Below are 25,954 nucleotides of genomic sequence, written 5' to 3' on the forward strand. Positions count from 1 at the left end.
GCTGTTTAAAAACCAAACCCACCCCAAGCAACCCCACAAGACTGCTTTGTACCTTGGTATTTATGGAAAACCTTCTTGGCAAAGTTAAACAGAATACATTAGTACAAACCTGAATATTATTCACAAAGATGATACAATGAACTCCATCAGAGCTGGATGAGGGGGATCATCTCCCCTTCTCTCGTTAGAGATGCCACTGTCACATTTTAGAACTGAAACAGAAGCTTGCTGGCTTTTTGCATGAAGGCTGCCTTTGGTTCATGGTGAGACTATGTAGATTGTGCTCCCATAGTGCCCAGAGCTCCCCTCATTCAACCCTTTTCTTCCTCTCCCTTATTACAGGTATCCTGTAATAAAGATACCTGTAGAAGCAGCACAGAAAAGGAGTAGTGGATGGACAGAAAGTGCAAAGGAATGTTATGCTCACTAGTGGCATACAGGTTAGAGGCAGCCAGTGACCCACGTGTGGCTTGCTTGAAGAGCATGTCTTAAGGTAATCATGATGTAGTTCAATATAGCAGTGGTAATGTCTGAATTACACAGAGAACACCAGGTTCTTGCTGCCTCATTCTTATTTTCCCTTTCCTTAGCAAAAGGAGAAGTGATGCCACTTAGCTTAGGCAAAACAAATGCAGCAATGGCATATCCAGCGAGGCCCCAAGGAACCAAAGCAGGTTAATGCAGAACACTAGAAAATAACACTGACAGTCCAAATCGTCAAGTATCCAAAATACTGTATCCAGGAAAAGTTAAGACAACTCAATTCATATTGGAAATACAAGAACACTACATTATGCTACATTAAAAAAACTCCTAAACCACAGCATAGTTCTAGTGTTGCTTCCGCATCTTGCAGCCTTATATTACCCAATGCTGTTCAATACTATCAGCACGTTTCCAATGAGTCTCTTTAAGCCAAGAGAACATGTGTTTTCTTTTACCACCTACAGAGAAGTTGCAAATGCCACTACAAAAGTGCTTTTGTATTGAGCTTTTGCTTTCCCAGCTCCAGGAACAGTTGCCCTGGCTCTGCAGCTTGAACCTGGAAAGCTGCTGTAGCTGTCACACTGGGTTAGTGCTTTAGGGAACTTGCAGAGGGGTAGCAAACGTTGAAGTCACTCTTGTCACCTCGGTGGGACTGAATCCAAAAGCCATCCCTGGCTGTTTCTTGCAACACCAAACCCAAAGTGTTGGTCACTGGCAAGAAAACTATGGTTTATGTATAAAAAAGTTGACAGCTCCTGCCATAAATGTACAAAAACTATCCCTGAGTGACTCTGTTCTGTGTCTGTAAGACCTCTTGTGACAAGGAAATTGCTGAAGCTAGCTGGAGAGGAAGGAGATGCTGTTCCACCTGCAGCTCTTTAGCACACTCTGCAGTAATACTGACATGCTCTGACAGTGCCCGACTGGAGCAACTTTTGAGCTCCTCTCTGTAGCTTGAACAGTAAAAAAATAGCCCCATTCCTGACCCGCTGCTGGCATCACCTATTTATACTGGCAATAGAAACATTACCTTTTTTGAAGTAACCAAAATAGATCTTTCTTTGCCCAAAATTGAGGCTGTGGGATTTTTACAAAAGGAAGGGAGAAGGTAAAAAAAGCTTGAAGATATCTCTGCCTTTCCTGGCCTCCTTCCCCCATGGAAATATTTGGCTTTAATTGTCCTGAAAGGGATGTCTCAGCACACTCTGCCTCCACTCTAAGCCTCTTTCCAGCACCAGGAGATGCAAGAGGCAAGCCTGCTTTGTGCAGATTAGACTGAGGGGTTACCTGCGTGCAGTGAGCTCTCTATAAAGCAGCGAACAGAAGCAATCCTCCTGGCCTGATGCTGCCTGCTCTCTCCTGTTAGACAGAGGAACAAGAAGGTAAGTTTACAAGAGGGCTGAGAGCGTTAGTTGTGTATCAGTACCTGTCGCTGCAGGCTGGTCACATCCCTGTTCTGCACCAAAGTCGGAGCCAAAAGCACAAGACAATCACACACATGTAAAAGTCACCATGCAGGCCTGGGCAACCAGCTGCTGAGAGGAAGATCCCCCCCGAAGTCCATCTATTGCCGGTGCTGGTGTATCAGCACCTTTTTTTGTCTCCTAGTAACACCTACTAGTAATGTCTACTACACGTTTACCTAACGCTGTCCCTCTGGTGGGTTTGCACATTGTGGCTGTGTCCCTGCAGCACAAAGAGAAGGCAATTCCACAAACTTCCACAGCCCGCAGTCTCTTGGGAAGCATTAGAAGGCTCCCTCAGTCCAAGGACAGGTTTAGGTGATCCTGCTGGTATCTCCGGAGGCAGGGGAGATGCGAGTTGGGCAGTGAGGAGTTACTTTAAACTTTGGCAAAGAAAAAACAAGATACAGATAGGTAGCTATCGAGTTCTGGTGTGTTCCAAACTCTTCCAAGCGCACTTAATTCATCCTTTGCTCTTGTTTCGGGTTCCTGGAGGAGGTATTTGCACACTTGCTTTTGCTGGTTTGTGAGACTCTCGTGGCATCTTAGATGACGAATGAAGACTTGTGCCTGAAGTCACCCTGCAACAAAACAGTGCTGGATGGAGGGAGGATCTAGCACCTGCAACGTGCCCATGAAAGGTAGATCCAATCTGTGTCAGTACCAGGATCCTGTCCCCCTTCAGGCAGGTAAGAAGAAGACACCAGTCACTGACCAAGGGCTCCTTCTGCTGTCCTCCTCCCAAGAGACTTTCTCATTCCCTCCTCAGCATCTCTGCTACCAGGGAGAGGCTTTTTCTGCTCTTAATCTTAGCAATCTATCCAAATCCCAGAATGGAAATTCTCTTGTAACAGTATTGTGGCCTGCCCACTTAATCCAATGAAACTCATCCTAAGGGGGTCAAGCCATGAGATAACGGAGGGAGAGCAGAGCTGCATTTGATAGCTGTTGGCATCAAGCCACTCAAGGCAACTTAAACTGTTCATCAGTTCTAAGGAAATGACTCAGCCTTCACCCTTCTGTCTCCTCTCTGTTCTGCATCCTTGGTTCTGAGTGGTGCTCATGTCTAAGAAAGCCTCTAGGTCCTAAAAAAGCCAGTAGTTCTCTGCCCACCCCCTTCCTCTCCTAAACAGAGATGTTAAATGCAAATCATTTGTTACCTCATCATCTGTCCGGATATAGTTAACGCCATCAGGCTTTGCTGGAGTCTTGTAGCTGAAATAAAGGGAAAGATCTCATTTCTGGGACAAGAAGACTGCAGGGTTTTGGAGGGGAGGACAAAAATCAGGACAGGACTCGTGCTGCAAAGCAGCATTTAACATGAAACGGTGAGAAGCTTGGGTTTCCATATATTATCTCTTCTATGGGTTCAGTAAGGACATCAAGGCTTGTTTCTGATGCTAATGCTGTTGGTTTGAACATTTTAATGTGCATTCTAAGAGTTAGTTTTGAATCCCAAATTGAGCTTCTCACCACGAGTGAGATTTCCTGTTGAGAGCCTCCTCTTCTGCATACATTTCCTATGCATGTCCTGATGCTTTTAACTAATGGTGCAGTGAGCTCTGTTCATGCCATTGTAGCCCTCATTATGCCAACAGCACGTAACCCCTTGGCCAAACCCCTGCAGGCTTTTAATTGTGCTGGTCCCCCCTTCCTGAGCAAAGGCTGAGGATATCAGAGCACAGCATCCACTCCTCTGCCTGCTCTTAGCAGCAAGCACAGGAGGAGCCAAACCAAATGCTCCTTTAGGCAAATAAACCTTCAGCATGGTGTAGGGCTGACAGTGGGGGATTGAATGCTTTAAGAACTGCTTGGCCTCTACTCTTTGGGAGGAAGCAAGGAAGAAATATGTCTGAGTCAGGCATCAAAACACCCTTTAACCACCAGTTTCTGGCACCTTCAGACTCCTTCATGCAGGCTGTGAGACAGGGACTTGTCTAAGGACACTCTTACCTTTCCCCGCTCTCTTTGCTGTTTGCAAAGTAACCCCTTCTATAGGCACAGCAGATACCAAGGGTGATGAGCACCAAAACTGCGAGGACCACCAGGACCCCACCGATGATCCCTCCAATGTTGAGGTCATCTGGCAAAGAGAAGCCATCGATTCACATTTAGATTTACATACACTAAAATGACATCTCTCAAGTACTGTAAGTAATGCATAGGGAACTGATTCCAAGACTAAAAGGGTCATGGATCTGAACAGTGTTTTGATGTTTCCCTGGATTTTTACTTAGCTTTTCCTGTGTTTGGAGCTATGAGAAAGCAGGAAAGACACTTGAGGATGTCCCCCTTCTTTCCCTATGGTGATGGCAGCTTATTTATGGGGATCTATTAAGCAGCATTGATATAGAGCCACTCACAGACTTCCATCTCCTGCTCCTCACACTTGGCAAAGCCGGCATCATTGGTTGCTATGCAGGAGTAACGGCCCGTGTCCCCTTTGTGCACAGCATGGAAAACCTGGCGAGGAGAAAAGGGAGGGGAGGAGGATGTGAGAAACAGAAGGCACTGTGAGGGCATAAGCATGGATAAGCTTCACTCCCAGGCATCTCAGTGAGCTGTGAGACATCTTCTCCTTCAGCACCAGGATCTTCCAGCATTAATCTTCCCCTTCCCAACTCACCCGCCTCCTACACAACCTTCTTCATGTTAGACCTCCCTTGACAGCTATGCAATGGCCTCGTACTCCCCCAAGCAGCCCATGCCTTGCTGCTGTGTGCCAGGGCATTACCAGAGTGCCTGTGCTGGGGTTCAGGGTGTAGGAGGAGTTGTGGGATTTGGCATTGGATCTGGAGTCTGGTGATAGAGGTTCGCTGTTGCGGTACCAGCTGTACGTGGACTTGGGGTAGCCTTCGCTCTCGTGGCAGTGAAGAGAGGCTGTCTTGCCAACAGGAACAGCTTTAGGCACAGTGCATCGAGGAGTCATAGGCTTCACTGTGGGAAAGACACAAACCATAGGAATGCTGCTTTCTAAGGTGCTACAAAGCCATTAAAACCTGCCCTTATTCCCAGCTGCTTTTAACCCAAACGCAGAGGGTTTGGACTCTGGAGAGACCCAGAGCCCTTTCTGTTAGGCAGGCATCTGGATTTATAGCGGTACCTTGGACCGTGAGCTGGATGTTGATCTCATCGATGGTTTTGGTATCAGCAGGCGCTGCCACTTCGCAGCGGTACGTGGCAGTGTCCATCCGGGTGGTGTTTTTGATCACCAGCGATGTCCTGCTCAGGATCTCTGCACGAGTCACAAAGTCCCCTGAGGCACAGGAAAGGGACAGAGACGTTTCAGGGCAGTCACACAGACCGGTTTCAGGGTCTGAATTAAGTGGCTCAACTTGGAGCCTGGAGAGCCACCTAAAAGGAACCTAATGCTTGGAGTTAAGAGCTTTCACCAGTGAGCACAAAGGGAACCGATGCTACTAAGTAAGAGGATGAACTCTAGAAGGCACCACTTCAATCTCCAATCATGGCAAAACTGAACTTCCAAGACCCTTAAGGTCTCGTCTCCTTTGGAAGGTTCATTTGGATGTGGCTGTGGTCCCATCTAAAGCACTGGAGTGTTTCCAGATGGAGTCAAGCCCTTTTGGCGGTGCTGGGTTTGAGTTTCGCCATCAAGCCAAAGAGTCTGCTTCGAAGCAGAAGATGCCATATGGGAAGGTGATAAAAGACAAGTATGTCATATGGGAAGACAGAAAGGGTCAGTGTCTGGTCCTGAAAGCTCAGACACCCAGTGACCACCAGTCATTTATGGCCAGAGCTCCTGCCTTTACAGGCTTGTGCTCAGCTCTGTTGTTTCTGAGGCTGCTTTGGAGGCTTCAGGACAACAAATCTCCCTACCCTGCATTTTATTGTCGAAGAATACATAAGAGGTTTCCCCATCCCGGATCTTCTTCCACTCGATTCTGGGATCTGGTGTTATGGTGGATTTGATGATGCAGGAGAGCTCAACACCTACCAGGAGAACGAAAGGACACAGAGATTAATAGGAACCAGATGTATTTTTCTCTGCTTTAAGCAGCCTCGCAGAGTGTTTTATTAGGAGATGCTGCCCACGAAGCAATGCCTTTCATCTGCCTCACAAACAGAAACACTGCTGGCTTCCAGGAGCTATTGGGGAAGATGGATCTTGGCCAGCAAAAATAACAGTTGAACTATGGAGAGAAATGAACACACTGTTCTCTGCGGGCTCTATCTTATGGCAAACAAGCCCTTCTGACAGGGTGAGGCCAGAGCACTGTCCTGCTGCTAATCAGAGCCCACCACATGAGGCAGGGATGCAGAATCTCCCTGGGTGGTGTCTGGGGATGTACTAAGGACCACGATGCCTGGGGATAACTGCAGCAAACCCAGTCCCTTTGAAGCAGGCACTGTCACCTCTATCTCCTCTACAGGAGAGGGCACTGCAGCAGGTTGAGGGGTGCTTTACCCACTATCCCATTGCACATCTATAGGGGGGCCAAGCTACCACATACTTCCCGACCTGCTTTCCAGTGTATTAATTGCAAGGCAACTGCCATTCCTCCTTTTGGGATCCAGTTCAAAAAAGCTCTTAGGGAGACGCTTTGCCAGCGGCTTGACTTCAATAAACCATTTCCATCAAGAGCTTGGCTAAACAGGGAGCTCCAGACATCTTCTTCAGCACTTCTGTGACTCTCAGGCTCCCTAAGCCCCCAGGAAACCAGATACCACAAGCCAGAAGCAAGCTCTTTCCCCCCAGTTCTTTGCACTGCAGCCAGGACTCACTCTGGAATTCCTGCACCACGGGCTTGGTGTTGCTGGATGTCAGCTCCACAGCCAAGAGCCTGTAGCCTGGAAAAGCAAACAGAAGGTAAGGAGCAATAGCACAGCTCATAAGTCACCCAGCTGGAAACTTGCTGGTGTAAATAGAGGGAAAGGGAACTGGAGTTAAAGGGAATACATCATCAGGTGTTTCAGGTATTGAGTAAACCAGGGAAGGACTGGGATTCAGGAGGAAACTGGGTGTTGTGGTGGTTGCAAAGCCCATCAGCCCATGGTATTCTCAGAAGAGGCTGATCAAAGGAGGACGATACAGGAGGAGGATGCACACTACAACAGGGGAATGCCAGGGCCCCACATGCAACTCTGCTGTTCAGACCTCATTGGAAGCTACCTCTTGAAGAAGGGAACTGTGCCACAAGGCACTGACACGTCCCCTCTGTTGAGCCTCTCATCCTCTCAGGTGCTCTCTCTGGGGTTGGGATCCTCGCTTGCTCCCTTGAGATCACACACAGATCCCACGGATCCCAGCAACACCCCCATCACCAGAGGACACAGAACAACCTTGGATCATGTTCTCAACAACACCATAGGGCACGTCACACAAAGCATTTGGTTGCTTCTGCTGTGAGATTCCTGCTTCTGGGACCAAGAGAGTTGTGCTTGAGCTCAGTGTGGAGATCCTGGCTGGCACAGGTGACTCTGCTAATGCATTTAGCTTGGTCTTCCCAAAAGGGGGAAGCTGGAGGTGCTGCTTTCCTTCTTGGCCATGGAGCTGCACCACAAAGACCTCTCCAAGACCTGAAGCAGGAGATGACTATGGAGCTGCATGGCACCTGAAGAGCCACAGGAGGCAGCTTGCATAGCATCCGCCTGGTCTCTGCTATCCTGTATGTGTTCCTTTTGGAAAAGCCAAAGATGGGGAGGGAAAAGGTTCCTTAAAGGAAACCTGTGGATTTTGTTACATGTTTTTGCTCACACAAGATCTGTTTCGAGTATATGAGAGTCCTACAATATAAGTGCGGTTAAGGTGGGGACAGTCATACCCCAGTGTTGTTGCTCTGAAGGAGTTACAAGTAGAAGTATTCACTCCAACAGTGAGACTCCATCAGGCTCCAGCCCTTCATTCCTCAGGAATTGCTCACAGCTGGCGTTTTCCCACCCACTAAACACAAGAGATTTAGGCCTATCCCTGAGGGATGACAACAGATTTCAGACAGAAGCCGAGCCCTTGGGGTTCTGACACTATTACATGTATTGACTGCAGGCAGAGATCAATGTGGCTCCTCAAATCACTGCTGAGACAGAGTTATTCTTGTGTGCGTGGCAGAGAGGAGCAAGGAGCGTGCCCTAAATCACAGGAGAGGAGCTGAGCACCTTCCTGCCTCTTCTTAGCATTCCTTTGGGGGTTCCTTGTCCCCCAGTTTCCCTAGGGCTGAAGGAATCTGCACCAAGGCAGTGCTTCCCAGCTGCTCAAGGAGCCAGAGCATCTGTGCTCTTCCCATTTCCCTGGTGTTGGCACACTTATGGTTTGCTTGTTTTAAATCCTCATTAGTGGCCAATGGCACCTTTTAAACTGAGTATTCCAAAGACGTTCCTTTAGGCCTCTTTGAGCCCAGTGCAAATAAGCAGCAAAGGATTTGTGTTATGGCAGTCTCACTTCAAAGGCCTCGGCAGCCAGGATGTGGGGAACAGCCGGGCACAGGCACGCATTCCTTTCGGGAGCAGGAGGCATGCCACAACAGACACACCTCCAGCTCTGTATGTGCTGCAGCTCTGAATCCTTACCAGCTCTGTATGTGCTACAGGCTCGGGCACACATATGGCTGAATCCTAAATGCCATCAGCTCTCTGAAATGGAATCCAGGACAAGGCAGTGAAGTCTATAGCATATTCTTACGGCACTTCTTTCAGCCTCTGCTTGTTGCTGTGACTCATGGCATCTGAATCACTTCAAAATGCTACTCAAACTATAGCATCAGGAGAAAGCTTTACAGACAACTACACTGCTAAATCTCCTCCTTCTGCACTGGGTTTAAAGCCTGACCTTCCATCTCCTTCCATCCCGACCTCCTCTCTGTTTAAAGCAGAGCGCAACCCAGCGATGTACTGTAGGTGTTAGCCATGCCAGCCTGGAGATGCCCCCCTGCAGCAGCCACCCTCTATGCTGTGAGCTGCAGGGGAAGCGGTGGTGACAAGGACAGTGTAAAAGGGACGATGAGAGCAGCAGGCAGGAGACAAGCACTGCTGCTCAGGGCAGCCCAGCCGACCCCAGTGCTGCCCCTGCCTTGCAAGTGATGCGTGCATGCGGTGGGGAGGAAGCAAAGTGTTCAATGGGAGACGCCTCCAGAGGGAAAGCAGAGGAAGCTGCACGGTGCTGGGCTGGGGAAGGCAAGGAAGGGGAGGGCAGGTTTCCGCCATCAGCTTGTTTGGAGGAAATCACCATAAACCATCAGGTTTAGAAGCATCTGGCCTCGAAATGCCTCCTTTTGTGTCTCAGCTCTTCAGGCTCTTTACCCTCCCTCCTCTTTCTCCCCAGCACATCTCTGTGATTCCATGCTTGTGCCGGTGTGGACAAGGTGATGTAGGCAACACAGCAAGCAGGACTGAGATACCAAAAAGTGCCTTCTGGTATGTTTGGGGTAACCAAACCCCCTTGGGGTCTCTTCTGCCCAACCTTCCCTTAGCTGGGGCTTTGGGAATAGCTTACGGGCTTAAACCTGTGCTAGATAAAGACTGGATTTATATAGGATGCCTAAATGTTTTGTAGCACTCAGTCTTCCCATTCAGCCCTTGCCTCCAGCCCAAGGAGCTGCCTTTATGTTTGCTCTGGCATCATAAAGTTGATGATGATGCCATCAATTTCAGGCTTTTAACCCAAAGTTGCAGGTTAAAAACCCCTTCCAAGGAGCAGGCGGGTGGAGCGTGCTGATCAATGACTGGAGCGAGCTGCCTGCCTCTCTCTTATCCCAGTTTTCCATGGCAAGCCAAGCCTGACTCAGGGGTGGGCTGCCCTGCTGGAGAACAATGTAGATGTGCAGGGAGAGATTAGCACACAAAAGCTGAGGAGTGTCTCCATTCAAATCAAGTAACAGATGGACCTGGTCTGTGTGGGAGCTGATAACGGGTATAAAAAGGCCATCACCAGGCTGTGGCCAGGCAAAAACCCCACTCAGGCATAAATCCCCAGGGCTCTCAGAGCTGCCTATGTAAGGCTTTATTTTTACCAGCCAGCAAGACTGATTTTAGATGCATGGCTTGTACCTCTGAGTTAAATCGGTGCCAGCTCTCTGACAGACACCTACAAACAGAGATGTGCCCGCCTGGGCAGGGAGCATGAAGCATAATTAACCTAGAGGAGGCAAATGCAAGCCTTACAGAGCAGGGTTTGGCATTCCACGTGGTTCTGCCTTTTGCTTTTCTCCTCTTTTAGGTGGCTGATGGCACTCAATCCTTCCTTATGCTGATAATAAAGGAGTATCTGGTGGTGTCAGCAGGACCAGGACCCCCCAGGACAAAGTTGCATGGGAGCCCATGGAGTGTTTTCAGCCATCTGAAGATGTAAGGATGTCACATTTCACTCTTGAGTCACTCTCTTCCTGCGCTAGAGAAGGCAAAGGAGGTGCCTGTCTGCAAGTAAGGTACATGCAGTTCTGGATTGCAATCTTAGCCTGTTTAAATCTCCAGATTTAAATCTCCTGATTTAAACTAGCACCTTAAAGACCTGCCTGTGCGTGCTGCAGATAAGGTCCTGTATTAGCATACGAGCCATGCACAGGCTTTTTTTCGTCCTTTTCCTTTCTTTTCCCCTCCCTCTTCTGACAGGAGGATTTACTGTTCTACTCACAGCTTACACAGCCACACTTGAGAGTTGCTATCAAGGAGATATAGAGCCCTCTTAAGACAAGCGCATCCCTGCAAAGCAGCCTCCTTCTGCAGACAAACATTCCTCCTCTCTCCCAAGCAGGAGATTCCATCATAGAATCATGGAACGGTTTGGATTGGAAGGGATCTTAAAGATGATGCAGATCCAATGGGCAGTGACACCTTCCACAAGGGCTTCTGGAGGTAAGGATTGCACAATCCTTGGTTGCCATTGCTCATGGCACTGCAGGCTGTTTAGAGATAAGGTCCCACGTATCTGCACCCTCACAGAGACGAGACAGCTTGTTCCCAAGATGAGATTCACACACCACCCACTTGGCAAATCCTCAGCCCCATGCAAAGAGGGAGGCACCGTGAGCCGTGCTGCAGAGCTGTCTGAACAAGAAGAGTTCAACTTACTCATGGTCTTAGCATGAGTCTGAGCTCTTGGCTGGACACGTTGAGCTTGGACCTCATCCACCAGCAGGTTCTCCTGCTCTGTTCTCCCTAAAGGAGCACAGATGCTGTTCAAGGGATCCTGGGATCATGGCTGGCATCCTGGGAAGAAGGTTGAAGGGCACAGCACACCCAGCCCATCTTATTGGAACAGCTCTTACCTCCCAGAACAGACATGGATCAAGAGGCCAAGAGCCAGCTCCACAGAGGTATCTGAATGCTGTTGACATCAAGGGAGAGATGGGCAGTTAATACATGCGGCTGTGCACGCCTTGCCCAACGTCCCAACCCGTGCATGGTCTGGTCTTAGCTCTCCTCTTTTCCCAAGCTCCTACCCTGGGTTTTGGCTCTTCTCCTGGGAAGGACTGAGCGTACGTGCAGCATGGGAAGGAAGCAACACTTGGGTGGATGACTAATACCTAATCTTGAAAGAGATTAAGATGGAAGCAGCACAGGCTAGAGGGTTCCCAGCATGTCAGATTGCCTCTCTTCCTGCAGGGTATTTTAGGCCATCTTCGGCTCAAAGAAAAGATGGAAAGAGAATTTGCCCCTCAAAATCTGGGAGAGGGAGCAGAAAGGGAACGGGGCACAAAGCTGCTGTTGTGCATTAGATACCACTAACCAGGGGATTAAGCCTTGCCCAGCTTATTCTGCCTGTGAGGTCCAGCCCCTCACACAGACACCTTGCAGTGTTAGGCTGATCTCGAAGCTATGTGGCTCCGAGGGAAGGCCACAGGAGATCCTCTCGTTGCCTCTGCACTAAGGCTTTTTGGCAAAAGCCATTAGAGAAATAAGGCAAGAAGGAAGCACTGAGCTCACTTGACTGGGAATGTACCAGCACGGTTGTGTCGTACCGAGTGCTGCTCCTGCCACTCTCATCAACAAATGGACAGCACAATTACAGCTTCAATCTGGGCTGGTTCCCAGCCAGTCCACACCATGACCGTGAATTCATGCACACAAAATGGGATGTGAGGGGAGCTCATCTCATCCCTTCCTCTGCATGGAACACAACCAGCTGGGTCCCTCAGGTTCCCCTCTGCAGTGTTGCTTTGTGGTGGCTTTCATCATCACAACCCTTCAGGTCCAGTGTCCCCTCCACCTCAGTAAGGATGTGCAGTTCCAGCTCACTGGAGGGAGCACTGAGGACCAGGAAATCTAAGGAAGAGTAAGGAACACAGCATCTCAACCCGCAGTGGCTATACCCTTCTGTGATCTGCTGGCTGGATCGAAGTGCCTTGCAACAGCAAAGGCTGGGAGCAAAACTGGTGAGCGCTGAAGACAGTGGGAATATTTGCATAGGGCAGACTTGAAACCAACCCTTCCTCCCTATTCCCACTTGCCTTCTTGCATTGTTTCCCTAGCCAGCCCCAAGAGTTGCCACGCAGGCACATCCTACGTTATTTCTCACTTCAGCAAGTCCCTTTACTCCCCAAAGTGGCAGATGCTGGTACCAAATTAGTGCCAAGTGGGAGGGAACCAGCAGATAACTGTGATAAGGAGCCAGGGGCAATGGTCTTCTTCCTGTCCTCTCCCTTCCTCCCAGCAGGGCTCTGGTTGCAGCGGACACGATAATGGAAGTCTCCTTCAATTCAGTAGCATGGCAGGGATCTGCAGCCTGGATAAAGGGGACAGAGTGAACTCTAAAGGGGAAAGTAAGGGGAAAGGGGGCAAGTTCCTTTATTTTAGTCTTGTGTGGGAATGTGACTCAGGGATTGCTGAGGAGCTCATAAGCCCAAGTGACATTTTCCAGGCTGAGCGCCAGGTGAGGCACAGCCTGGATCCCAGCAGGTATTTGACTTCAGGAGGAGCTGGGGATGCTCCGGACCTGCCTGACCCTGCCTCTGGAGCAGGACACATCTATCAAAAGTCGCCTGAAATGCAAAGACAGGAAATAAGAGGATATGCTATCAGCACCAGGCTCTGCCATGCACTTTGGTGTCTGGCTCTGTCCCAGCCATCAATACAGAGACTCGCAGGGTTTTAGCCTATAATCCTCTATTTCTCTGTCTGTGACTCTAATCTCTTGATCCTCTGTCCTCCCCCAGCTTGACCAACAAAACACAGACCTGAAGTTCCGCTTATCAGAGAGCAAGCGTGTCATCTTCCTGTGGAAAACGGAGTTGGGAAGACAGCGGGAGCCATCAGAGCCAAGAGAAGGGAACAGGAGAGGGCGTGAGCAAGCACACAGAGGACTCCTTTATGACAAGGCTGAAAACAGCTCTCGCTTTGAGGACGTGATTTCCAGCTTTACAGTGTCTTTTTTGTGCGTATAATTCCAGTCTCGGGTAGAAACCAGTTGTCTGTCTCCTGTGCAGCACAAAGCGTGCACAAATGAGCGCTGCAAGAGCCTGATGGCAGGCACCAAGGGAACATCCACATCTGCCTATGAGCGTGCGATCAGGAGCCTGTGAAGCCGCTGCCGTCATTCCAGGCAGGAGAGGTGGGGCTGTCTTCCATAAGGCAGCCTGGAAGCGTTGGAGCGGCTGTGTCGGAACAAAGGATGCAGATCCAAAGGGGAAGAGGCATTCTGCCTGCAGACATGTGAGCTGGGGCAATGCTATTCTAGGGGCAGCCCTGACTCACACGGCCAGATTTGAAAGGACTTCCCTTGTTAACATCAGCCTGAGCACAGGCTGCATGGGGAGATGTGCTGCACGCTTCAGGAGGGATTGTATCCTTGGGAAGAACAGCAGGGAATTAAAGGGAGCCCAAATGAGCTCCCAGACAGAGAAGATGGGAAGCTTGACAAAGGGCACAATTAGGAAGATGCTGCAGAAAAGGGAAAAGGGAGGAAAGTAATGCCCTGTCAGAGCAAAGAGCGAGGAGCAAAGCCATTCTGGCTACTGCCAACCTGGGGCTCCTGGCCAAGGCAAGCTTAGCAGAGCAGAAATGAGCCTTTGGCATGGAGGGGTTAAAAGATGGCTTGCGCTGGGGAAGCTGAGTTCCCCACGTCTCTGGGAACTAACTTCTCCCAACCCCTGACTTGTTTTTCTCCTTCAGCATCATCTGCTGCTATTTTTAGCAGAGAATTCTCTCAGCTGAATGCTCCCAGTTGAGTTTCAGGCAGAGGCCCTTTTCCCACAGCCACAGCCCCGCAGCACGCACTGGTCCCCAGCTCAGCTTAGCTCTGGTTTGTCCCCTGCTGCCTTTGGGGGTTAGGTGTCCCTCCAAAGCCAAGGGGGACAATCCCCCCATCAGCATGCTGCAGGCATAGGAAATGCACTCACGGCCCCTAAAAGCCAGGCTGCGATCTGGGCTGCAATCTCAGAAGCAGCTAAAGAAGAGGGAGGACTGGACTTGGTTTAAGTGCTTGCAGGAGTATGAATGGCCAAGAAGGTGGGAAGGAGATAGAAAAGTGATTGGGCTGACTTTAATAACAGGATCTGCTTCTCAGCACTCAAATCTCTTTGGATTCATTCCAGTTCCTCCAAGGGAAACCGTGGAAGCCTTTTATTGTTCATAAAAGTTGCAACTAAAATCAGACTGGATAAAGCTTAAGGAAATACCTCTCAGAGGACAACCCTGCCTTGGCTGCTGGAAACAAATGAGGTAACTCCCTTCCTCTTCACTGGCTTTCTTGGGGGCTTTACTCCTCCTTAGCCCAAATGGCCCATCAGTCCATCACTCCCTTCCCTTGGCCCCTTGGCTCCAGAGCAAGCTATGTGCAATGAGCAATGTCAGTGAGCATCGCAGGGTAGCGACGCTCAGAACCTCCTTTATCTCCACCTTGATTTCACACCTGCCTGCCAGACATGGGATGTAAATCAAAAGGCCAGATCAGGGCACAGGGATGGACAAACAGGAATGAAGCCCTGGCTTGCCTGTGCAGTTAAAGCTGAGTGACCTGCGAGGATCAAGCACTCTGGGGCCTGTGAATGAAGCAGCACCAGTTGGTTGCAGCAGAGCCACAGTCAAGATGATCCCTCTAACAATGGCCCCTTCTTGGTCAGAGGATCTGTGGCCTGTGTGTCTTGGAGCCGTGTCAGTGCAGCAAACAGCTTTGGAACATATTTGTACTCCCTGCAGCAGTGCAGAAGCCAGCCCAGACACACAAGAGCAAGCTGGGCTCTTTTCTGCTCCTCGCCTCAGTGCCAAGTTTCCAGCTCTGCTTGAAACCTGTGGCCGAGCCCTGCTCTGGCAGGGGTGAAGGGAGAGGACAAGGCAGGGCAAAGAAATCCTCTGCTTCCAGCTCATGTTTGCAGGGATCTGCAGCTGGGTGCGGGAGAGGGGAGCCAGACTGCACCAACACTGCACCTCTGAGGGCCCCAGGAGGGCTAAGCCTGCCTTTGCCCTTCTCCCCAGCTATGCTTTAATGGGGCTGCAGCAGCGTTCACCTGGACACGCCACAGATGTTGCACAAGGGCTTGTCCCAGAGCCAAGAGGAGCCCAGGGTTTCTCTCCTGACCTTCCTATCTGCATCCCAACGCATGGGCACTTAACCTCCGATGCTCCCTTGGAAATGCCAGAGACAGCGTTTCAGGGATGAGCATGTTTCCCCCTCACATCTGCCCCCTGTAACAGATGCTGCCAGAGCATCTCTCTCCTGGCTCTGCTCCCAGCTGAAGGACACAATAGGCATTTGGATGAAGTCTCCACTTCCCCTCCCAGACAGCCTGGGGGACATGGCACATCAGAGCCAAGCTCCGAGCACAGCTTGCCAGCCAGCGACACATCCCTCCCGATCGTGGCCTGCCTTTTCCTCCCCTCCCCATGGAGCTGAACCACTGCTACAGTTGTTCCTGGCCATGCAGGGCAAGTCCCAGCAGCATCCATCAGAGCCAGCCCGATCCCTCTCCAGATGCTGCTAGAACTGAGTGACATCCTGGATTCCCACCCCTGCTGCCCAGGGCGCTGGGTAATGGGACCTCTCCTGTACCTCTCTGCCACGGAAGCACACTCTTGGCCTTCCCCTTGGTCATTCCTAATAGCATCTATGTGCAGTTAACTGCTGCAGGCACAGAGAGGAGCAGTTCCACTGTGCAGGAGGTTCGACAAGGGTTCAGCAAGAGCTGGCTGGGATTCTGCTGGAGAACCATTGTTCTGTGTCTCTGGAAACAGCTCTGCTGCATCCTGGAGCCGTGCAGCCTGTCTGGCACCACTTGTGTGCTTCAGAGGCAGCAACAGAGGGTGAGAAAAACCTGTCTGTGCGCCCTTTACCTTCCGCGGGCTCCCATTGCCACATCAAAGCACTGCCTCAATCAAAGTGGGCAAGCAACAATCCCCAGCTCCAGCCAGAGGCAGACACATCCCATCGTGCTCCATCTTTAGCCCAGGCCCTCCTGACAGCAGGAGGAGAGGCAGGATGCAAAATCTCATTGCAAGCACATCAGGACACGTTTCCTGGCCTCCCATCACTCACGTGGGAGCTGTGTCCTTGCTGCTCAGCATCCAGGTACAAGCAAAGTCTCCTCTGCCTGCTCCCAGCACTGTGCAAACCCCCAGCTCCTTTCACAAGCAGCCCTCAGACCACCCTGAGACCAAAGATCACCTTCCTACGGCACCCAAGGGACCGGAGCTCACCCAGAGCAGCTTGCCCAGTGGCTGTAAAGCAGTGGGTCCCTATCAGAGCAGGACAAAGTCACAGGAGCTCAAGGGTGCAGCAGCATCAAGCATGGACCCTCTGCAGCCACCACGTGAGCAACATTGAGCTTATTGTTTAAATAAGGATCCTTTGAAATAGCTTCTGTGTGAGAGGCAGCTGAGAAAATCCAGCCTGGCTTTGTTCTGTCTGGGGCAGAACCAGCCTTTAGTTAGCAAACCGCTGTTAACAGCCCTGTCTCATTAGTCAGTGTTTAGGGACCCAGGCTGCCATTGTTCAGAAGCCTGGCATTGCAGGCAGAGCCTTGGTAATGAGGCCTCCAGGAGATGATTCCTCCTGACAGCCCCACAATGACCTAGAAATCCTACTTAATTCCCTGTCAGGGAGGTGCTGGGGCTGATTGGAGAGGGATGCTGCGGCCTCTGCTTGCACTGCGGGCTCTGATGGGTAGCAAAGCTCCCCCCATAAAGCAGAGGGGAAGCCCCCAGGCTCCTCACTATGGTTCGTAGCCTCATCTGAAATCTGTGTTTAGCACAAAGGTAGAGGCAAGAGCAGGCACCTGGAAACAGCCTGGGCTCCTTTGAAGCCCCCTCAAAGCAGCACCTGGATGTGGTCTTCTCAGTGCAATAGGCATCACCTCCTCTGGATCACGCCCGTGGCAGGGGGCTGGAATCAGATGATATCTTTAAGGCCCCTTCCAACCCAAACCATTCTATGCCTGCCTGCAGACTGTGCCAAAGCCAAGCTCCCTGCCTCAAACAGCTCAACCTTTACTGGTGTTCCCAAGCCTGAAGCAGCTCACCGACAGCATCCAACAGACTGCAGAAGCCGACTGGAGTGGCTCAGGTATGGATGTGGGATGAGCAGCAGCTCTCTGCCCTATTCCCTGGGGGCTGGCACAGGCTCGGGCTGCACACACACTGCTTTCAAGTGGTTTGCTTCCAATAAGCAGCATGTGTGCGTGGTTGGGAACCTCTGGGCTGCATGGCCAGAAGATGAGGTAGGCTGGAATGTGGGCTGGATACAGCTGACCTTGAAGACCATCCCCTATAAAGACCCTTCCAGGCATGTGCTTGGCAGCTGCTTGAGACAGCAGAGCAGGGACTAAGGCAGGAATGCAGGAGCTGAATGCAGTGTCTGTTCAAGAGGGGTCTGAGGGCTGCCTCCCATGTGGGCTGTCGCTGATGCGCTCCCTCACAGACCCCTGCAGAGGAATGCATCGTGTGCGCGGCTGCTCATCCCAAAGCGCAAATGCGGGGAGGGCACGGCTCAGCCCCGCACAGGCTCTGCTGTCGGGAAGGAAACCACCAGCCAAAACAGCGTCTAGAGACGAGGCCCTCCAATGTCAGCACCAGAAGGAGGGCTCTGAAAGGGAGAAGCCAGCTCACTGTGCACTAGCTCTGCTGGCACAGGCAGAGGATGTGCCTCGGAGACATGAGGAAAAGCCATATGCTGAGAAAGCAAGGACCAGCTTTATTGTACCCCTGTGTTCCCAGCAGAGATGTGCTTTAAAGACTGCCTTGCGAAGCAGGAATCGAATCCAAAGGTGCCTCTTCCTCGCTGTCATCCCCTCACCAGTTATCTGCAGCCTGCTGCGTGAGCCAGGAGATGAAAGGATCATAACGCCACTTCTCTTCCCACTTCAGAACACGCTTACAGCTTGCTGTTGAAGAGGAGGACACTGGAGCCTGGGGAAGCAGCTGTAACTACTGCTTCTCAATGAGGGCCCCAGGAAAAGGAAAGCAGGGAGGGAGGAAAAGAGGGAAGCCTTTGTAGCAAAGATGTCCAGAAGATGACAGATGTAAGATGTATGGCATGCGTGTGAGGGTGCGCCAGGAATTGAAAAGCTCTTGGGAAACATTTAAGCAGCCAAATGATGGGATGTTTGTCACCAGAGCACAAGAAACTCCACAAACACGCTCCCCTCAAGCGTGCAGTGTTGCAGCCAACAGCAGGGATCCCCTTACGTGCTGCACGCAACCCAGCTCCAACAGTTGAGGTCAGGTCACCACACACCCTCTCCCATAGAGCCTCCTGCTTCATCTCTGATCTTGACACCCATCTCGCCCCTTTGTAGAGCTACTTGTGACCAGGGTGAACCCAGGTCCAGCTTCCCTTTGTCATTCCATAGCTGAATCAAACCATCAGAGCAGCCAAACAGGATCTGGTCCAAATACTTGCAGGAGGAGGAGGCTCCAGGAGCCTGCAGCACAGCACCAGCAGAACAATCGCTGTTGTTGCTGAGGCGGGCGAGGAGCATGGCTCATCACAAAGCAAGCCCCCAGTCCTCCCATGCGGGAACACACTGGGCTCTGGAGCCCCCTCTGTCCCCTGGCAAAGCCCCAGTGCTCCAGCCCTGGATGGGTGCTCAGCTGTTGGCTCGGAGAACCGAGGTGCAGTTGGCAACTGGATGCACTGGGGCACCTCAGAAGCTGCTGCCAGCCCAAATGCACACTTCAAAGGGCTTATCTCGCCCTGCTGTGTGGGAGAGATGTGGGTGAGGACAGCTGCGTGCTGGCCAGGCCCACTGGAGCATTCCCAGTGGGAGAAGAGAGAACCTGGTACCTGGTTGAGCCTCCTCTCCAGCACACACAGGCAGAGCTCCAGGCAGAGCTCCCTGCTCTGATGGGATGTGGAAAACTGGCCCAAAAGAAGGGGAAACGCCAGCTGTATAAGGATGCTTCCCAACTCCAATAGTTCTGCTTGAGGGAGAATCAGGAGGTGATCACAAGGTGCTCTGCCTTTCATCTCCACATCACCAGTTCAAAGGCAGCTCCATCAGCACTGACCAAGCAGAAGCCAAGTAATAGCTGTTTGTTTGTGCAGAAAGAATGAGATAAGCCATTGCTCCTTGAGAAACCAGCCCAGCCCCATTGAAGTGCTCTATATGCAACCTCAGCAGAGTAACTAAGACCAGAAAGGGAACAAACCAGCTCCTCTGCTGGAGGAGCTACTGGAGCAACAGGGAGATCCATGGTTGAAGCCAACAAGCTGGCTTCAAGACCAAGAACAACAGGATCCATGGTTGATCCATAACTTGAAGCCAACTTGTTTCCTGCTGCATGTGTATTCTGTTATCAAAGCACAGACCACTCAGGCCAACAGGGAGCTGTGTATTTATGACTGCCTCCACCTCGGTTGGTGGTATCTGAACCCCTCAACAACAACAACCCACCCTTCCAAGGATGGGGGGCACCAGTGGCCATAGCATCAGGGATGATCCAGAGGTACAAGTCACTGTTGGGGCTCCCCTTGCTAACGTGTTACTGATGCACAGGACCTTGCTTGCAACAGAGCGGGTGTTTGCCAGGCTCTAACACAACCACCCCAAACAACGTGGTGCGTAAAAAGTAGTATTCCTCTTTGGGCTTTTGCAGAGATCAATGCAGAGGGAAAGGAAGGTGAAAGCACAGGTTTAAGTGTGTATTAAGATCCTTTGCTAGGCTAATTGCAGCAAGTGATGAATGGGTCCTTCGGGTGCCTGTCACTGAGTGGGGATGCTAATTGTTAGTGAGATTTCACTTCTTTTCCTTTCTTTTGACAGCCCAAAGCAATGACAGAAACCAAGCCATGAAACAGAGGCTCCCATCACACAGGTAAGAGCAGTAACATCTCTCAAGGCCTTTGCTTTCCAACCGTCCCGTCCTAGATTGTCTCCATGGCTCATCTTGGTCTAAAAGATCAAGTAGAGCCTTGTTGCTGTGCAGACACAATCACTGTGTCCATAGCTGTGTAACCAGCTCCACTCAAGTGGGTCTGGGAGAGGTGGGATGTGGCAGGAGCCTTTCCCTTAGGAATACAAAGCAGGAGTGCTGAGCAGAGCACTGCTGGCTGTGTTAAAAGGTGAGACTGGCTCCACAAAACAGCTCTCCCCCACGACATTGCTTGCCAGGCTTATTCCCTGTTACTAATGAAACCCATATTCAGACTTACTGTGGACATGTGGACTATTCTGGGCTCCTTCAGCACCCATTGAAGGACTTCAACCTGTGCCAGCCCCTCACCACCCTCCCTTTCACCCTCCAAAACAGAGTCTAAACCTAAGTGCCCCAGTTTACATCCTCCTGTCAAGTGCTGGCCAGTTACAGAAGTCATTTCCACAAAGTTTATTAAGAAAGCCATGGGTGTTAGAAGCAGCTTAGTAATGGGACCAAATCCCCTTAGACCTCAGTGGATTTCTTTGGCTCAGCAACAAATCTTTTTTTAGGCCACCAAAATACACTTTTAATGGTGTGGTTAAACCCCTTGAAATACTGCTGAGCATCCTCAACTGCCACCTCTTAGCCCTGTGCCAAAGATACAGCAAGTCCCTGGCACAAAGCTCTGCATCGTCACATGAGCCAGCTGTGCCCAAATGAATCCCAAAGAGCCTTCAAAAGGTGCTGATCTCAGGTTTGTGCTGTAATCAGGTAGACTGATGGGGGGGGTGTGGGGTGTTAGAGCGTTCTGGCTTTAACTCCCAAATCCCTCGGATTTATGACTTAAAAAAGAAAAGGAAACCTTGAGCATGAGCTGAACACGATTTAATTTCATCTACTGCATCCATTGCTGCGCTGGAACCTTCATTTCCCCTTGTAACCACCTCTGTGCTAAGCCCTTTGCTCCAGCCCATGAGGGGCAGGCACTACACAACCCAATGCGTTGTATTATTTATACTGACAAGTGATTTGGGCATGACAGAACAATTCCCATCATGTTTCTAAGCTCACCTCAAGTACCTGTGGGCTGTCGGGTTACAACTTGTATGCAGCTGGGTTTTAGGTAGGTGATGCCAGCCCAGTGCGGACTGGACTCAAAGAGCACCCAGCAGCCCATGGGAATCCTGTTCTCGGGAGCAGGGGGCATTGCAGAGATGGGTTTTATCCTTTGCCAACTCCCATTTATGATTTTCCCTTCTGCCTTTGCACCTCTTTTCTCTGCCTGGTTTGGGTCACGCACCAAAGCAAATCCCTTCCATACTCAACACAGCAGAGACCCTTCAGGACCGGTGAGGAACACCCTCCCTAGACCTTACTTCTTGCCTTCCTAAGGCCTGGCTTAGGATGCTGCTCTAATAGGAACCAGGCACCAGCTCAGTTATGCAGCTGTCCAAGCTGTGTCTTAGACAGCTGAACTCAGCACAGGAGTCACACAAAGCTTACTTATAGCCCAAAACACAGCGAGGCAACCAGAAAGTCAGTGGAAGAGGGGATAACAGAACCTCAGCTGGCCGTTCTTGTGCAGGACACAGCTCCAATATCCACATCCCTCAGTGCCTGTCCCCAGAGGAAGCCTGCTTGACCTCCACTTATCTAAAAGGAGGAGCAGAAGCTTGTTATCCTCGTCCTAATGAAGTCCATGGAGTACTTTGCTGTCCTGTTCCCCACAGATGAACTCTTTTGCTGGTAAGCCTCTAGAACAAGAATGAAACGCTCCAAACAGCACCTCTGACCCCAGGTTAATGCTGTGGGTGTTGTTAGCACTCTGAGGAGTCATAAGCAAACATTGCCCTGAGCTTTCCAGCCAAAAGGAGAGTCCAGTTTTCATGTCCTTGTTTGTTTTACTGAAACTGAAACCTCTGGTTTCCAGCAGGAGCCCAGCAGGTATTTCCCCTGCCCCAAGCACAGCTATTGCCAGAACTGCACCCAAACAGCAATCCAGCCCCTTTGGGTGAATGTGGAACTGTGTCCAGAACATTTATTAGAGCAATTAAAGCCATTAACTGGTTCTTAGGCCATGTCTCAGCAAAGGGATGGGTTTCGTTGCAGGGTACACACCCCCTTCTCCACTACTCAGAACTGATGCTTCGTGGTTGAATTTGGGGTTGATCTCATGTCTCCTAAAAACAGGATACCCCCTGGGGGTGCAGAGGGAAGCAAAACAGCCCTTATCAATTGGGAGAAGATGGTGCAGTTCAGCTTCCAGTTGATGGAGAAGCCAGATTGAGAATGTAATTATCCTAATGAATTTGCTATCACAGATACGTCTCTTTAGCAGATGAACAAAGCAGGCCACCAGCTTGTAGGCAGAGAGCAGAGGCTGGACCTTCTGGAGGGGCACATTAGGAAGGCACAGTGCAGAGAAGGAGTCAGGATCCTCTTGGATCCTAACTCCCTCCCACCACTCCAGGCGTGCTCTGTAAGGAGTTCAGGGCTTGATGGAATTAACTGTGAGGCATTAGCTCTAAATATACAACAGGGAGGCTGGTTCTGCTCCAACACAGCAGGAGCAAGTGCTTTACCCTTTGGAGATGGATAAAGTTAGGGGCAAACTGGCAGGAGACCCAGAAACCAGCTTTTGCCCTGAGTTGTGAGGCTGAATGCAGGAGCTCCTTCCACTCTATTGCCTTGTTGAAGGTGAGGTTTTTGGCACCACACCGTGTGTTCCTGGTGCACATCCTCAGTGTGTGGCCAGACCGCTGCAACTCAGCTGCAGGAGACCCGGAGTTCAACTCGGAGAAGGAAAACAAACAGAACAGTGAAAGAAGCCAAGTTCACCAGCAGAGCAGCAGCTCTTTCTCCTCGCTAAAGAAAACACATCTCACTCTTTAATCTACTTGAGCTCCAGTACCCAAGTCATTCCCCAAAGTATTCCAAGCAAGAGGGAATGCGCTGGTGTCATGTTCTCTGTCAACAGCTGTAAAGGGGATGCGCATCCAACCACCCTTTGGTGGTGATGCCAGATATTTCTTACCCAAATAGGAACACCAAGCCCTTCCTAAGAATTTTTTGGAAGAGGTTCTTAAGCCTGTTGGCTCTCCATGCTGTTTGTGCTGGTTCTATGCTGCCTGTTGGAAAGCAAGCAACAGTGCAAATACTCCTTCCCATCAGAAAATACCAACAGGGCGACTGAACGCTGCCACCGAGTGCTTTTTGGCACTGACAGCTGACTCGGAACAGTTGCTGGTGGCTGGGACAGATGGACTTCAGAGAGGGAAAAAAAGGGAGAAGGAAATGGGAACTGCTCTGGAGAGTCTGAAAAGCATGTCACCAAAACCTCACCACTGAATCGAAGGGAGATTTGGATGTATTGAGCTTGAAATGAGCCAGGGACTTGCTGGATCTCCCCACTGAGGAGTACATCAACCTGTTTGTTTCAACTTGAGAGGCTGGGGAAGAGCTTAACATCCAAACCTTTGTTTCCACAGGGAAGCTTGCATTGGAGCTAGGGCACGACACTGATGTCAGCTGGAAGCCCCACTCTCCATCACTGACGCCAGTCTAATTATGACTGTGGCATGCCCCTGATGAGCAGAGTCTTTACATGCTTTCAGTGCCTGGAGCTGGGTAAGCACTGAATGCTCCATTGGCTCCATGGCAAGGCTTTAAGACTGCGAGCAAGAGTAGGGGGCTGTTCTGCGCAATACCACCCTAGGAGGAGGCAATCCCTGCTCTGCACCTTGTATCGGCTCACCAGCACCTTCTAGCCTAAACCATCCAGGTTAATTTTGCACCTCGGTATCTCAGCATCCCATTAACTTCCTTTTGTGCCTGGTTTGTTCCCAAGTAGTCTGCTGGCACCAAGCACACCCTCATTGTCATGCTCCTATCCCACTGTCCAACACCAACCCTGCAGGCTTCAGTCCGTGTTTCATTTCATGTGCTGCTCACAGCACAACCTTAGTCCATCAGAGTGGGACAAACTTCTTTATTCTCAACCCCACTCTCCTGCACTTAGGAACCCAAATTTGAAGCAGCTGGAAATCACTTCCAGGATGAAGCACTTGGATTTGGCCACAACCCTTTGGATTTAAATGCAGAGCAAACGCTGGTATCACTTGGTTTACTGGCCAGAGAAACGCTGTCAGGCAGAGGTGTGAAATGAGTGGGGTTTGTCTGGCTAAAGCAATACAGGAGTGTCTGTAGCTCGCTCCAGCTTTGCTATCTTTCAGGCCAGATTCAACGGGACACTCGGCACTGGGTACACTACCTTACAGACTAACTGTATGGAAAAGGTGCCTTAAGTCTGTGCTTTTTCTCCTTCAAAGTGAGCATCCGGATCCAGAGTCAGCACTTGGAACACCCTGTGATGCTCTGGGATCAGGCATCCCCATTCCTCCTGCTGCAACCATTTCTGCCACAAACCTCAGTAAACCAAGTGAACAACAGACCGTGGAGCGCGTGACAACCATCTCCTCGCTGCAGATGAGATGTGAAAGAAGATGTTAGAGTCATCTCCTCACCGCTCCACTCACTCCTTTTTGGTAAAGAGTGCCCACATCTCTCTTCTTTCAGGCTCTCTCAGTTACATGGAGAATTGCTCGATAAGCTCTTTGAGATACTCCAATACACCTGAGTCTGAACTGACCTAAAGCAGTTATTTCTGGGTCGGCATTGCCCTGTGTGTTTCAGTGATCACTTGCTGCTTGTCACCCCAACCCCACTCCATCCATCCCCTTTCCTCCTGCTGTCTGGGCAGAGAAAGGGGGAGGGCAATCCAAGCCCACCGGCTGCTGTCCCCCTCCTCACACACACCCCCCCCCCCCTCCACTATTAATAGCCAGACACCAAATGAGCCCAAATTCATTCCTGAGAGGAATTAGCAAATGTTTTTGCAATTAAAACTGCAAACATCCATGCGGGGCCCCCGGAACAATAGGCGCCTGTGCCTGGTCCTGAATAGGCACCAGTGTCCTCCCTGCCTGCCTGCCGAGCCTGCACATTCCTGGCACCCTCATCCCTGGTCCGGCTCCTTGCTGAGCTGGGCTTTGGGGGATGTTTTTACCCCCCGCTCTCCCTCCCTCCTCGCCGCACCGCACTCCCGGCGCCGAGTCCTTGTCCCGTCCCGTCCTGCCCCTACGTCCCGACGGGGTTGGAGCAGCGCATCCATGCCGGGACAAGGCTCGGGGCAGCGCATCCCTCCTTTCCTCCCTCCCGGGATAAGGCTCGGCGAACGGCATCCTTCCCTCCTTCCCTTCCCCGCTCCCGGGACAAGGCTTGGGACAGAGCATCCTTCCTTCCTTCCCTTCCTCTCTCCCGGGACAAGACTTGGGACAGCGCATCCCTTCTTTCCTCTCTTCCTCCCTCCCGGGACAAGACTTGGGACAGCGCATTCCTTCTTTCCTCCCTTCTTCCCTCCCGAGGCAAAGCTTGGGGCAGCGCATCCTCCCTCCCTCCCCGGCCAAGGCTTGGAGCAGCGCATCCCTCCCCTTCTTCCCTCCCGGGACAAGGCTCGGGCAGCGCATCCCTCCCCTTTCCCTTCTTCCCTCCCGGGACAAGGCTCGGGCAGCGCATCCCTCCCCTTTCCCTCCTCATCCGTTCCCCGGGGCGCTGCCGCCGCGGGTCCCCCGGTGCCAGTACCGGGGCAGCTCCGGTGCCCGGGACTCACCGAGCAGAGGCAGGAGCAGGATCCGCAGCGCCATGATGGGATGGGAGGGAAGGAGTGCGGAGCCGTGCAGAGCCTGCGCACTGCCCCGCCGGCGGCCGCG

General features: G+C 51.2%; 1 protein-coding gene across 1 annotated transcript; it reads right to left on the minus strand.

The window, feature by feature from the left end:
* Nucleotides 1–2,307: 2,307 nt before the first annotated feature.
* On the minus strand, nucleotides 2,308–25,954 carry JAM3 (junctional adhesion molecule 3). Its single transcript, XM_057433188.1, has 9 exons — nucleotides 25,855–25,954; nucleotides 6,693–6,758; nucleotides 5,787–5,900; nucleotides 5,053–5,205; nucleotides 4,684–4,886; nucleotides 4,313–4,412; nucleotides 3,903–4,032; nucleotides 3,110–3,164; nucleotides 2,308–2,530 (listed from the first exon to the last, which is right to left on the minus strand). Exons 1-9 carry the CDS (start codon nucleotides 25,886–25,888, stop codon nucleotides 2,495–2,497), a joined length of 891 nt encoding a protein of 296 aa, XP_057289171.1. The 5' UTR covers nucleotides 25,889–25,954; the 3' UTR covers nucleotides 2,308–2,494.

Source organism: Pezoporus wallicus, unplaced genomic scaffold (genome assembly GCF_028554395.1).
Source record: "Pezoporus wallicus isolate ANWC-B61680 ecotype Strahan unplaced genomic scaffold, APGP_CSIRO_Pwel_v1 contig_9719, whole genome shotgun sequence".
Classification (NCBI taxonomy): domain Eukaryota; kingdom Metazoa; phylum Chordata; class Aves; order Psittaciformes; family Psittacidae; genus Pezoporus; species Pezoporus wallicus.